General features: G+C 36.5%; 2 protein-coding genes across 4 annotated transcripts in view; one reads left to right on the plus strand and one right to left on the minus strand.

The window, feature by feature from the left end:
- The window catches only part of LOC108029515 (ecdysone receptor), an 88,414-nt gene that overhangs the window by 42,186 nt on the left and 30,756 nt on the right, over positions 1-15,472 (minus strand). Inside the window, exon 1 of one of the 3 annotated variants that reach the window (XM_017101812.3) lies at positions 1,271-2,079. The exons of 1 other annotated variant lie outside the window; for it this stretch is intronic. Coding sequence is in view for 1 of the 2 variants with exons in the window: in XM_017101814.3 (XP_016957303.1) it covers positions 1,271-1,322 (52 nt within the window). In the remaining variant the exon portion in view is untranslated. Of the gene's footprint in view, positions 1-1,270; positions 2,080-15,472 lie in introns of those variants that run through there. One more of the 3 variants, XM_017101814.3, reaches the window with a different exon arrangement.
- LOC108029517 (uncharacterized) lies at positions 12,789-14,833 on the plus strand. Its single transcript, XM_050887947.1, is given in 5 exon segments — positions 12,789-12,885; positions 12,951-13,826; positions 14,043-14,180; positions 14,182-14,326; positions 14,378-14,833. Coding segments are annotated over 4 exon segments (666 nt in total). The 5' UTR covers positions 12,789-12,885; positions 12,951-13,469; the 3' UTR covers positions 14,404-14,833.

The following is a 15,472-nucleotide window of genomic DNA, read 5'->3' on the forward strand; positions in this document are numbered from 1 at the left end:
GAGTAATTTCTTTTTGAAGCTTAAATAAAAGTTAAGGAAAACTAAATTACCGATATTGGAAAGAAAAGAACCTAGCTTCGCCAAGCCGTAGTTTGTATACCCTTGCAGTTATGAGAAATAATCAACTTTAGTAACACCATGTGATATTTTTAAGGATTGTTGCTGACTTCAGTGATATTAAAAAAAATTATTTTTGACATCTAAATCTATTTTTGACATCTAAATCTTAGAGTAGTCACATTTTTATTTAATTGAATACGAAATTCTTAAAAATATAAAAAATTATATTCCCAATATTATATTATTATATGACAGCTATATGATATAGTCGTCCGATTTTGATAAAATTTAGTTCAAAATTCAGAAATAATTAAAAAATGTTATTTCCAAGCTAAGAAGGTCGTGTTTCTATGGAGGCTATATGATATTATGTTAAAAAACACCAAAGATATAATTTTCCGTATTTGCCGACTAATTTTGATCGTTTCTATGGCAGCTATATTATAAATTGTCCGATTTTGATAAAATTTAATTTAAAATTCAGAACTAACGAATAGGTCTTCCACTCACTGCTTAAATGAGAAATAAATCAAGTTGGCGAGTCGAAGAGGTTTTTAAATTTACCCCAGCTCAAATTCAATAAAGTTGTTCTTGAATAAAAGTCCGCCACTCAACGAATCAAATCTGTTTTATACTAAATTAAACCTCATCAACAAAATATTTGCGTACACCAGAGTAATTCGACTGCTTCAGCTCAATCAATGCTCACTTGAATACCAATATAAGAGTAAATCCACGGATATCCATGCCAACTACAACGCCAAGTGCTTGCCCAGACCCTTATAGATTCCCCTACAAAAATCGAACTATAGTGCCCCGAAAGAGTCATATTTATTAATGTTAACGCAGTCGAAATGTTCATCCTTTTTCACCCTTTAATTAGCCGTCCGTCACTTTTCATCTCAACATTAATGTCTTTCCAATCGGACGGGCCGAACATGTGGGACAACAAATGATTCAATCTTCTAAATGTATCTTCCTTGCTATGCTCTGTACATCTACATAGGTAATGTAGTTTTCATTTCCACTGGAATTGACTTTTCTCAAACGAGGTGACAAGTGATCCAAAACAAACACATTAGGGGCGAACGAATTTTCTGTTTTGAGAACTTGTTGCCCATTTCACATCTATTCCTAGCAGTTGACCACAAAATGTTGTTATGAAAAACGAGTAAGTGGGTTCTAATGGATTTAGGTTCCCAGAACTCACCATATGCATCAAAATAGTGCGCTAGTTCTGCTACTAATCCACAAGTATCCATGGAGTCACTGTGTTCTTCAATGGAAGATATTCCTGTTGGCAAAGCACTATTTTTTGATTTTGGTAAATATCTTTTCACTATTATTCTCACTCGCGCACTATTTTTCGAATAATATTGGGATGCGGACAATGTGTACTACACTCCACAGACGACGACTAGACTAATGTCTAAATGTCTATGCGCCGATTGTTGATGTTTGGTTTCGAGTTCTGCTTTTGTTTGTTCTTGCTTTCACCGTTGGATTGTTAGGGAATCTCTCCTGTTTACATTTCGGTCTCGTCGAATTCGTTCATCCGCGTTTTGCACTATGCAGAAGCTATATAATATCTATACAAATATGAATATATGCTCTTTTTTTGCGTTATTTAAAGAACTATTCTCCCCCTCTTCAATATATATGTATTTTCCTATTCTATTAGCTTCAGATACAATGCATTTGCACGTTATTTTATATCTGCCGATGAATTGCACTTTTTGTTTTTGTTGGTGATGGGGAGAGCTGGTATTATTAGTTACTTATTTAATAATTTTTCATAGATAGAAGTACATAGGAAATTTGAACTTCAAATTTATTTGGTTGCACCATCTTGGTATTTTGTTTTAAAACATTTGGTGTTTTGGGGAAACCGTAGGCAGGTATTATGTTTTGAAGTGTGTTTTCTATCTTGTATTTGGGCGAACGCGATCGAACGTCGAGCGTGCGAGAAAGCAAACCGTTAACAACAAAGTCCAAAAAAATACTAAATCAATGGGCGAAACGAACAGAATGTTAAACGTAAACTCTCCCAGTGGCAAACCACCTCCAAGTCGTCGGCGTCGCTGAGTCGCGAACGAACTCACCACACACTCTCACTCGCACCGCACGTATATTAGCGAGCGGGAAGAGGGCAAGCCGCGAAAGAGCGAGAGTCAAAAGCGTAATAGGCGCTAAAGATGAATGTGAAGCGAAGGCAGCACTCACTCATAAAGGCACGGGTACTCTGAGCGAGCGGCTTGAATGAAAATACCGATGCAATCCTCAGATACTCTTTGTTCTCTCTCCGCCACATGTCTGTGTCCGTGAGTATTTATATCTGTGAGTTGTGTGCAAACGTGTATGCGTGACCAGCCACATTGCTCGAGTGTGTGAGTGCCATCATCGCTTTCCTTTCGCCATGCCTTTATTTTCGATTTTGTACTCTTATTTACTGTTTTTTCTTTCGTTGATTTTTGTTCGTCACTACTTTCGGGTGCACAAGTGCAAATTCACACGTACATTCGAAATGTACTCGCACAGTGGGACAAAAGGGCTTTAATATGAATTGGAAAAATGTCCAACCGGAAAACATTCTGCATGCAAACCACTAATATTAGATGGGAAAATTGCAATAAGAAAGTTTCTCGATCAAGGAAAAAGGATAAATCTTATAGCAAATAACCTAATAAAGAAATAAATCTATTTGAAAATCTATTCTTAGAGTTCCTCGCCGACTGTTTGTTTAACATTTTTGGAGTACCCCAAGTGCCATTTTCAAGAAAGTTTCAGCTTTCAACGTGTTATATAGTAGTATTTGCTGTTTCATGTTTGGAAAATTATCATACTTTTTTATTTAATGTTATGTACACTGAACAAAAAGTACCTTGAACCTGACCAGTTGTTGATCCTTGTAGATCTAAAGAGATGAAGAGAAAAGAAAGACAGTCTCGCATCAGAAGAATGGGTAATAGACCCAGGTGTGTCAGAAAACCTTACAAAGTTTTTTGATGGTCTTAACAAATGGTCATTGCAAATGGTCATTGCAGTTAAAATCCAACCGAAGCCGGGTATAAAAAATAGACACAGACAAGAACGAGAATATTGACACTGCTAAGACGTAATTAATGAAAAAGAAAAGATCACCAACGGAGATCAATCTAATGCAAACCAAGCATGAGGTACAAAAGTATATAGGAGTACGTACACACGTTATACCCCCGCCTGTTGGGCGGCGTATACTCGAAAATTGCACAGTTCGAATACAATGTGGTTAAAAAGTAAGCGCCAAGCGAACCGAGATACTCAGATACAGATACGCACACATCGCTGCAAATAATTGTTTGCCTCTTCCCTCCCCACCTGCCCTCTGTCTCCACCGTCCCATCGGTACGTGTTATTGTACATAGGTGCCTGTGTGCGTTGAGTCGACGCTGGGCAAGTTCAAGTGTAGAATGCAATTGAGAATTGCACTGGACAGAGCGAGAGAGGAAACCCCGAAAGAGAGCTAGAGTCTCTCTCGCTCTCTACGCATACGCATAGAAGAACCGGCAAAATGCTAGGGAAATAGTGCAGGGGTATGGGTTTGTGGGGGTGGTGAAGGTGAGGGTGGTGGTGTGGTGAATTTCGCTCTGTTTGGGGTTGGCTAGACACATTGAACCACAAAAGTTCAAGATGAAAACACAAAATATCAACAATGACAGCTGAGTAGTGGAAACGACATGGTTGAAGGTGTGGGGCTCGGGAGCTGCAGAAGGGGTCTCTCTCCGCGGGTCTCTCTATTTGTTTGGGCGCGGGAGCCACCATACAAACACAGCTGCCACCTATTACTGCGTCTACGATGCCTTTTCTGCTCTTTCGCTTTCCTCCCAGATTCTTCTTCGCCACCCCTCCAATTCTTTCCTTCGCTCTCGTCCACCCCCTCCCTTCTTGCCAGACTGCCAAACGGCTCTCAGTTCAGTAGTACACTGGAGCAATTATTTAAAGTATGAGTGCAACGTGTATCTGTGTTTCGCTGTGCATATGTGTATGTATGTATGTATCGGAGTATCTGATTGTGTGCGGCAGAGAGTTTGTCTAGCTGCGGGGGTGATGGAAGAGCCGACGGATATCTTGTGAATGCCGTTTGTTGGGGTAGTTCGCCGGCAAATAGAAGAAATAGAAAGAAAGCAGAGCCAAATGATATGCAAGGGTCGCAAGGAACAGACTACTGCCTTAACTGAATGAAACATTTTCGTTGAATTAAAGTTCAAGTCAATAATAATAAGCTAATATTTACATGATATATATATACTAGGGTCCTACTTTGAGTTGTGTTTTTCCTTTGATCACTAGGGAGAACAAAATTTTATACAGAGTCCAACTGTAAGATCCTTTCATACATCCAATCCCAATTAGTCAGCCCTTGTCGGAGCTAGTTCATTCTAATCCCATGGGATATCACTATTTAAGGCAAAACCAACAGTTGTTGCAGCGCACAGATACATAATGTATCTGGGCTGTGTGTATGTGTGCGTGGTTATCTGTGCGCAATTGGCGAGCGAGATAGCTGGCTAGAAACAGAAACAACAAAGGAGAAAAACTTGTCTACATGCCTGTCGCACAAGCTGCAAAATTTATGCGAAGACACACAAATCCACTGAACGAGAGACCGACAACGCTGTCGATGATTGTTGTTGTCGGTGCCTGGGTGTTTTTGATTTCTTGCCCATAGACAGGCTGCACCAATCTGCTCGACAACACCCCGCCTCCCCACCACAAGGCTGAACTTTTTAGATGCATAAACGCCGACATAGAGGTACAGAGAAAAATACTTTCAGACGCAATCAATCAACAAAAAACCGGTCAGCGAGCTGAAAACCCTTAACGAACGTTCAAAAAATGTGAATTTGGTTACCAATAATGGGTATATCAACAAACAAAACTTGGCAGTTCTATGTAAATCGTAGTCCAGCAGCATTCAACAATAATAAGTTTCGTTGTTTAGCTTCGAACTGGATGTTTTTCACCGTGCACAGGTTTATTTGTGGGATTTTCTTTGCCAGTCTGGTTTGCCTTGCTTGGCATGGCTTGGTTTGCTTCGGATCGGATCGGATCGGTTCGGTTTGCCTTTTGGTATGATTTTGACTTTGAATCGGTTGCCACAAGGGGAGGGATGGCGGGCGAAGGTAAGAGGCAAAGTCAGTTTTAATGTCGTTTGTGACGCGGCGACGTTTTGCAGTTGAGGTAGTCAAGCCGCGAGACAAGGATAGGGGACAGCCAGCAGCGAGTAGGTGACTCGGGCTGGCGGGAGTTGGGCAACCGACGACATTAAAAGTGGGCTGAGTCTACTCTTGGGCTAAAAAGGAACACAAGACACCGCGCGACTGTGTGCAAATATTCAAGTGCTGGTGGTGCTTATCGGTAATACCATCTATGAATGGGTGATGGGAGTAGTTGGTGGACTGTAGGAAGGCTATAGTTGTCCGGTCGGAGCGCATGTACTGCTGTATACATAGTACGTAGCTATGTAAACGGAACTACTCCAACTGGGTGATGAGAAGGTCGTGTCCAGGCACAGTGGGCCAAGTTGAAAATCGTGCTTTAGCTTGCGGTGCCCACCCTTACTTTGCAAAAAAATATTATAAAGTATATCTACGATTTGCTATAACAATACATATACAGGTGCTCATTCTTTCATTTTACTTTTGCGGTTTACGTTTCAAAAAAAAGTTTTGTTTTCGTTTTAACGGGCTCTAGTTTTTGAAAAGATTTTGATTTCGAAAAGTTCATTTTCTTACCAATTCTTCTTTCCCGTATGCTGGTCGTATAAGTATACTGGTGGGCATAAGAATTTTGACGAAATAAAAGTTAAATTGTCTCATAATTTAAACATACTTCCTGAAAACTTTTGGCATCAATGGAAAGGTAATTTAAATGCCGTTGAAATGCTGCAATATGTCAATATGTCTTGGAAAATTTAAAAAGTTACTCCAAACAAAAATATTAGTACCTGCAAAATTTTTCAAAAATAATTTTGCTTATTATTTTTATGATTCTTACCAACTTGTCTATCGCACAACATTTCCTGCAGATGCTAAGCTCAAATGCCATAAAATCCCGTACTTAAGCACAGTTGGAAAATCAAACAATCGAGAAATGTCAAAATGAAACTTTTTAAACGGAACTTTAAACGGCAAGCCGTAGTTAGTGTATTCCCTTGCAGGTTTAAGAAATAATCAACTTTAGTAACACCATGTGATACTTTTAAGGATTGTTGCTGACTTCAGTGATATTAAGAAAAATGATTTCACTCCTTTTTTTAGACCCTTTTTTTGACATCTAAATCTTAGAGTAGTCACATTTTTATTTAATTTAATTCGAAATTGTTTAAAATATAAAAAATTGTATTCTGACTTATATACTACTTGCAATAGAAAGAAGACTTTTGGGAATGTTTTAGCCCGATAGCTTAAAAACTGAGAGACTAGTTTGCGTAGAAACGGACGGACAGACGACCAGACGGACGGACAGGCGGACATGGCTAGATCGACTCGTCTAGTGACGCTAATCAAGAATATATATACTTTACTCCTTCACTGCGTTGCAAACTTCTGACTGAAATCATTATACCCTCTGCAAGGGTATAAAAATGCATATTACTTTATTACCAATTAGGTTTTGTTTTATAGCTTCTAATTTGGATGAGTTTTATTTTGACAGGAATAAAATAAAAACCACATGATAAAAGATTTTTTATTGGTTGACTAGATGTGAAAATAATTGTGGAGATAGTTTTGATAACCACTTACATAAACGATAAAAAAGATTGGAGAAAAGTCTTACACGAGAGACGCGAGGCTCTGAAGAGCTCATAGGTAAAAGTGAAAAGTAAAATGTAAAGTAGATAAAATGTATTTATTTTAAAGTTGGATATCTAAATAAGGGGTATCTGGTAGTCGAGGCAATCGACTAAAGAGTTTTTTAATGTCAAAGCCGAAGTGTTAAAATATTGTATTTAGATATTAGTAGTGCCTGTTTGTTTCGGTCTAGTGCCACGCCTATTCCATAAACGCTAAGCTCCACTGCGCTACAAATACAGCAGCCCGACTTTGACAATTTCTGAAAAGTAATATTTCAGTGCCACAAATTATGAAAAAAAATTTTTTTTTAAATGGTTCAGTTTTTTGTGGTTAGACACTTTCGTATCCAAAAACCACAATTTGTAAAAAAGATTTCCATTTTGTAGGATAAGATCCTGTTTCGAATAGAGTAATCCTTTTTTGAAAATCTGAAAAAATTAAGTAAAACGCTAAAAGGAAATTAAAAAAATTATTTTATTATTTCTCTCACCGTTTCTTTGACAGCAATATATTTAAGTCATCCGATTGATTAAATTTAATTCGAAATTCTTATAGGTATAAAAAATGCTATTTCCAATATATATAAGATAAAATGTAAAAGAAACACCAATTCCTTCCGATCCTTCCTATGACAGCTATATGATATAGTCGTCCGTTTTTCATAAAATTCAATTTAAGATAATTCAATTCAAAACTAGATAAAAATGTTATTTCCAAGCGTAGGATGTTATACGAGTTTGTCAAAAAACACCAAAGATATAATTTTATAAAATGACTATTAGACAGACGAACATGGCTAGATCGATTCGTCTAGTGATGCTGATCACGAATATACAATATCTCACAGCTTATTTCGTGCAGAGATAAGCTTGAAATTCAAACGCGTGTAACTTGCCAACTATACGGAATATGAAAAAGATTTAAATGCAGTTATGTTAGGTAGTTTTTGGACATTTAATAAGGCGATTCATTAATTCAAAACTCCATTAAAAAACACTTAAAACTAAAAAAAACTAAAAGTAATGACTTGTTTCATGTCAACTTTTTTAACACCATGTGAAATTTTTAAAGATTTTTGTCGACTTCGGTGGTATTAAAAAAAATTATTTCATTCCTATTTTGAGACCATTTTTTGACATCTATAAGTTAGAGTAGTCCGATTTTTATTAAATTGAATTCGAAATTCTTTAAAATATAAAAAATTATATTGCCAATATTCTAAGATATGTCAAAAAAACCCAAAACTATAATTTGTTTCATAGTTTTTCCCACCAATTTTTCAATCGTTCATGTGACAGCTATATGATATAGTCGTCCGATTTTGATAAAATTAAATTCAAAATTCAGAACTAACGAAAAATGTTTATTTCTAAGCTTAATGTGTTTCATATTATTTTCCCACCAATTTTCCGATCGTTCCTTTGTGATATAGTCTTCCGATTTTGATAAATTTTTTTTTCCAAATTCAGAACTAACTAAAAAATGTTATTTCCAAGCTTAAAAGGTTATGTGCTAAAATGCACCAAAGATTTAATTTTATCATATTTTCCGACTAATTTAGTTCCTATAGTTCCTATGGGAGCTATAAGATATACTTTTCCGATCCGGCTGGTTCCGACTTATATAGTACCTGCAATAGAAAGAAGACTTTTAGGAAAGTTTCAGCCCGATAGCTATAAAACTGAGAGACTAGTTTGCGTAGAAACGGACGGACATGGATAAATCGACTCGGCTAGTGACGCTGATCTAGAATATATATACTTTATGGGATCGGAAACGTCTCCTTCACTGCGTTGCAAACTTCTGACTGAAATCATTATACTTTATGGGTTCGGAAACGTCTCCTTCACTGGGTTGCAAACTTCTAACTGAAATCATTATGCCCTCTGCAAGGGTATACAAAAAAAGACTTGCTCATTTCAAGATACACACACATTTGAAATTTTTTCTAAATTTATTAATTATTTGTGCTGTTTATTGAAATATGTTCTTGAATCAACCACATTTTGGCATGATTTTGGGCTTTAAAATAGTTTATTCTTCTTTCAAGGACGCGCTTCATTTTTTTTTAACAATCCGAAATTATGCATAAATCGCGCAGTCTCTCGTAATGCCAACAGTCAGCTAGTCCTCTGTATTAAATGCGAAGCATGAGGGCAGCATCCAAGCCAAGCGTATCCTGGTTTCGTCAGTTATCATTAACAATAAACGAAGTACGGCCAGAACAAAATCTCATCAGCATTCAGATGGGCTGAGAGAACTAAACACTTGTTGCCGCCGCACGTTCCAGCTCTTTTTAGTCTTCTTTCTGGCTTAGCTGTTGATGCTATAGGGTGGTGTAAGTGCAACACGCTCTACAGAAGTCTTTCCGGGCGTTAGGCAATAATGCATTGTTAAACGGATGACAACGTTGGCCGATGAAACGGTTCTGGTTACAGAAATAGCCACGCACTTGCTATATTTCCGTCCGCGTTGCATTGTATCCTTCGATCTTAGGCAAACTTGTGGAAATTATTTTCTAATTAAACGTATTTAATGAAGTGCGAAGTCTGCTGTTTTACTCCCGCAGAATTTGTATACATGTCAAACAATTCGTTAGTAAAGTGATTATACACGAATAATGTTTGTTTATTCGACTAAATAAAAATATTTTGTAAAATGTTCTCAATCTGCCCGCTTCAGCCAAATACTTTAGGTTCTCGCAATAAAGAAATATGTTATTGAAGCGTGCCGAATAAAAACAATTTAGAAAGTGTTGTAATTTAGTCGGATAAACAAGCACAAAAGGCGATATCAAAACTTTTGTACGTTGATAGTGCGCGATCGCACGGGCACGACCTGCAATGGTATAGAAACTTTGGCTGGCTGAAGATAGTTTCCTTCCTTTTCTTTATTATCTATTATAAAATGGGATCGCAATTTTCTGTAATAATATCTAATAGCAATACATAACACTTTTCGGGATTTTAATAATTTATTTTTAAAAAGTTTTAGTCGATAAAAAACTTATAAATACTTCCCTTTTAATTAATTTTTAATTGTTGAAAAATGTATAAATGCTCCCCTTTTAACTAAAAACAAATTCAATTAGTTGTGAATTTCAAATTAAATTTTATCAAAATCGGACGACTATATCATATAGCTGTCATAGGAACGATCGGAAAATTGTTGGTAAAATAATATACATATTGTCATATAATATTGGGAGTATTTAATTTAATAAAAATCGGACTACTGTAAAAGATAGATGTCAAAAAAATGGTCTAAAATAAGGAAATGAAATAATTATTTTTTTTAATATCACTGAAGTCAGCAAGAATCCTTAAAAATTTCACATGGTGTTACTAAAGTTGATTATTTTTTATAACTGCAAGGGTATACAAACTTCGGCTTGCCGAAGTTAACTTCCTTTCTTGTTTAATATTATTTTACCACTAATTTTCAGTTTGTTCCAATGGCAGTTATATGATATAGTCATCCAATTTTACCACTAATTTTCGGATCTTTACTATGCCAGATATCACATAGTATAGTCGTCCGATTTTTATAAAATTTAATTCGAACTTCAGGATTAATTAAAAATTTTATTTCCAAGCTTAGAAGGTTATATGTTGAAAAACACGATAATTCCTATAGTAGGTTATAGTTGTCCGATCCGGCTGGTTCCGACTTATATTCTACCTGTAATAGAAAGAAGACTTTGGGAAAGTTTCAGCCCGATAGCTTCAAAACTGAGAGACTAGTTTGCTTAGAAACGGACAGACAGACGGACAGACGATGGCTAGATCGACTCGCCTAGTGACGCTGATCAAAAATTTATTCTTTATGGCGTCGGAAAAGTTTCCTTCCTCTGCAAGGGTATAAAGATAACTTTTTGTCATAACTCAAAATCTATTACATCTAGAAAATTGGTATATAGAAAGAGTATTTAGCAAATCAAATAATCTTTTCTTGCTTTTTACTTATCTTACAAACCCACAAACAAAGGGACAATTATTTTCATTTTGGGAAAAAGAAGAAAATCTTGTTTTTGGAATTACTTTTGAACGGATCATCGGATTTTAACAAATGAGGTAAGAATAAAAATAATTTATCCCCACCGTATCCAGCATATCCAATTTTCTAAATTTTCACTTTTATACTTTCACCGCTTTTTCTCAAAACAAATTCATATTTCTAAAGTCTTGGTATGCAATCTTCTTAGTTTTCGAAATACCTTTCGATTGGTGTTACTCGTTAGGATATGACCATCATAGCAGATTTTCAATTCTGCGGTTATATATAGTAGTTGTATTCGCACGCGCTCTTGGGCGCTTCGCTACTACGTATACTGCCGTCCACAGTGATAATTTCCAACTCTTTATTCTGAAAGTTACACAGTGGTAAGCTAGTAAGCGGTAAGTCGTAAGTAAACCTAAAATATTAATTTTATTTCAGTATATTTTATATTTTGTGATCGCAAGGTGATCCTTGTTCTGGGGTTCTGTATTTTCCATGCTTCGTGAAGATTTTACACCAAAAATACTTGATTCTTAGTGAATGTAACAGGTTAAAGTATATATATTCTTGAGCATTTCATTGTTAATTCATTGTCTTCGATCTTAATTTTTTTGAAAAGGGTTGTCTGAAGTAGATCATTTTGTTGTTAAATACAAACTAATACTGAGTTATAAGTTTCATTATTTCCATCTGAAATTCAAATTTAATTAATTTTTTCCATCTTTAAGAATATATATTTATACATGGCTTACGATTGATTTTTTGATATTAGCTTTGCAACATCAGTTTTTCCAATGCTTGAGCAATGAACTTAATTTTTCTTAAAATCCAGATTTGTCCCCAGCAACTAATTTGGGAATTCACATGTCGCTATAGCACTATCGACCAATGAAATGCATATACACATGCACATATAGGTCTTTTATCACCCATCGAAAGTTCATTGGACGAGTCACAACGCAATTGCTGCGGTGCTTACTCATTTTGGCCTCTCGCTTAGCGCCGAGTTTTACTTAATTAAGTCAACAAAGTGGGAAACCCCAGACAGGCGCACAAACGCAATACAATGAAAATAACGCTAAAATTATAAGCTTTGAAAGAGTAAGTTGGTAAAAAAGCAATGCCCTGGCGAATTAATTTAGTAAACGTATTTTCTAATGATTTACGAATTACAGAAAGTAGGCCTAGTCTTTCGTTTATAAACCATTAATCTAGATCGACTCGACTACTAAGGCCCAGCACTGATAAAAAAAAATGGTTTTCGTTTTAATAAAATAACGTATAAATTTTAGATCGACTCGTTTAGTGCCGCTGATCAAGAATATTTATACTTTATTGGGTCGGAAACGTCTGCTTAACTGCGTTGCAAACTTCTGACTGAAATCATTATACAAAAATCATCGTCAATATGGTCCTATAAGGTGTAAACGTGACCCTATTGAATGTACAAAATAGGAAAATATTGAAATTGAGCCCGAAAGTTTTTTACAAAAAAAGATTCTTGTCACAAAAATGCGATGTGCTGCATGATAAAGAAAAGAGACATCGCCTAAATCGAGTGTGTCGACTGTTAGATACCTGTTCGTCAGCTTTTAAATAACAAACTTGCCTTCTAATGCTTTTCAGGACTGCGTACACGATCTTCTCTCGTTCTTTTCCATGTGATTGGACTGCAGGTAAGATAAGAGAACGGTAATGCAAAGAGCGTACTCTACATTGACGCGTAATTAAACCGGGACCATTCGCATTAGATACAGACTCCTTACCAAATGTTTTATCTCACAACGGTCCCTACAGGTGTTAAATTCCAATGCCCAGTTCGACACTCACACAATTGAAAAAACATTTATTGATATCGAAGTAACAATGTTGGTTGTCAAAATGACAATATTTGGGGCTAAATAATTTATCAAGTAGTATAATTTTACCCTTTTTTAGGATTAAATTGATTCCAAAAATTTGGGTCTACGATTCTGAGCAATTTATAAAGGTATTTATCCATAATATAAAATTCAGTTAACACTGAAATAAAATCTTACAAATTGTCGACGCCAGACAGCGTTTAGAGTTATTGGCACACCCTTCCATTTGTGCTGCGCAAAAATCTGTAAAATCTGCATTCCCAAATCTCTAGACTGTAACGTTTCCAAGACCTCGGCGTTCATACGGACAGACAGTCAGACGGGCATGACTTCTCCCACTGTGCAAGTGGTCCTATTCATGAGTATAAATACTATATAAGATCGCAAACGTAACCTATTAGATACTTTCCGACAAGCAAACCCTTATAGTCTAAAAGTAAGAAGCGTACAAAAACATTATTGCTCTTTATTTTTTGTTAGACTGTCGTGTTTTTAAAGATGACTGCTGGCAGCATTGCTATACATTAAGCTTTGTGATTTATCAAAGTTTTAAAAAGCTGCTGATCGACGTTGGCGTAAGGAAATTAAAAATGTTTACATTTGAGCAGGCTTGCCGAATAAATTCATGGAGAGACCTCAAATTTCAAAATTCATACATCATCCCACCATTATCACAACAAGCTAACTAAACATAAACACGAGAATTCCAAGGATGGAAAACCTCACGTTAGCGGAAGTAGAAAACCACACGCTGCAAAGATACGACGGAAAAACGGGCTTCCTGTGGATATTCGCTTGCATCTATGTCCTTTCCAAACTGACCCAACTTTTGGAACGGGTCCTCGAGCAGCGGTTACTCGGCCAAAGGCAATGGTTTGACGTGCGCTCAATCAAAACTGAATGGGAGCTTACCGTCCAACTGTATGAGGATGACAAGCGCGAGCTGGACGCACAGGTACGGGAGCTGCGTGAAAAGAACCTTAATATGGAGCGCATCATGGTCGACCTGCGCGATTGCAACATCCACTTAATAAGCGAGAACTTTATACGGTCCGTGATGCATAATCAGGTTAGCGCAAAACATTCAGTAGACAATGAAATAGTTACTCTTACAACAACAAAATACAAAAAACCTATTACCATATTGTAGTTCTACTAACAAATAGTAGATGAAGAGTTTTCCCCTTTTTTATTGTTACTGTCATGTAGGGTTTAAACCTATCAAGCGAATAAAAAACTTGGTTTAGATTTTGTTTATTTTGTTTATTTTTATATTTTTTATTGTAGGATTCGCCCACCACAGTCGAACCTCTGCTTCAGCCACACCCATTTTCACCTTACACGCCAGGTGTTCGCAAACGAGAGTTATATCGATCTTTACGATAATTACGCCGGCGGAAAGGATACCGACTTTAAGGGCTCTAAGGGGGGGATCTGAATGTCTGCTCTACCTCAAGATGCGCAAACGCTATCTAGGCCCGATCGCCGATCCAAATTTAACAACTCCGTGCAGTTCTGAGCATATGCTTCCCATTGTTATGTCTACCGAGAAGTTGGCCAATTTGCAGGGTAGGCTAAATTCATTTAAAAGTGTGCTAATCACTATTTCAATTTTTTCAGGTATGATCTATATATATGGACGTTGATGCACTTCGAACAGTACAAACAAGTGGCCCTACGACACCAAGCATGTGCTTGTTACGCGCGGGGCCCTTTTATGAATTTGGGCAAAAAATGAGAGTTCGCGAGGAAGATACATAAGACAAATAGAGACTAAGAATTAAGCAAATGAGTTAAAATATTAGTTTTTAATACCGGGATAGATGTTGAAATGCAAATTAAATGATAAAGTTTTTTATAGTTATTACATAGAACGCGAAAGAGCTCGTGCAGACAACAATTTGATGTACATCGTGGCAAATTAAGAGGATAATAATTTTGTGTTAGTCTAACAGGAACGTTGAATGTTAGGCGGTTTAACAGATCTGCAGAATCAATGTCACCTCTTATAAGATTTTGTATAAAAATAGTACCAAGCATTTTTCTACGATTTACTAGTGTAGGTAAATTAAGCAATTGTAATCTACTCTCGTAGGAAGGTAGCCTTACGCTTTGATCCCAGTTCAGACTATGCAGGTCAAATAACAGAAATTTTTTTTGTACCGATTCAATACGGTCGATGTGCACTTGATATTGTGGACTCCAAACCAACGAACAATATTCCAAAATAGGACGGACAAGGGAGGTAAATAATAATTTGGTCGTATAAGGGTCATCAAATTCTTTTGACCAACGCTTAATAAATCCAAGAACACTCATGGCTTTGTTAACAGTGGACATAATGTGGCAGTCAAATTTAAGTTTAGGGTCAAGAAGAACAACTAAATCGTTAACTGAATATATACGGTCAAGTGACATATTTTTAAGAAAGGAGTACCCCTATAAAAAGTCATAACGTTGCATTTAAGGCAGTTCAAATTTAAAAGGTTGTACCCCCACCATCCATGAAAACAATCAATATCCGACTGTAAGTTAAATCCCGACGCTATATCATTATATGATAAACAAAGCTTAACATCATCAGCATACATTAGTACACGAGAATGTGTTATGATTGAGGGAAGATCGTTAATAAACAAAGTAAATAGCAAAGGGCCCAAATGACTATCCTGAGGCACTCCAGATGTCACGTAGATCAATCTGAGTCCTACCATT

This window comes from Drosophila biarmipes, chromosome 2R (genome assembly GCF_025231255.1).
Source record: "Drosophila biarmipes strain raj3 chromosome 2R, RU_DBia_V1.1, whole genome shotgun sequence".
Taxonomy (NCBI): Eukaryota; Metazoa; Arthropoda; class Insecta; order Diptera; family Drosophilidae; genus Drosophila; species Drosophila biarmipes.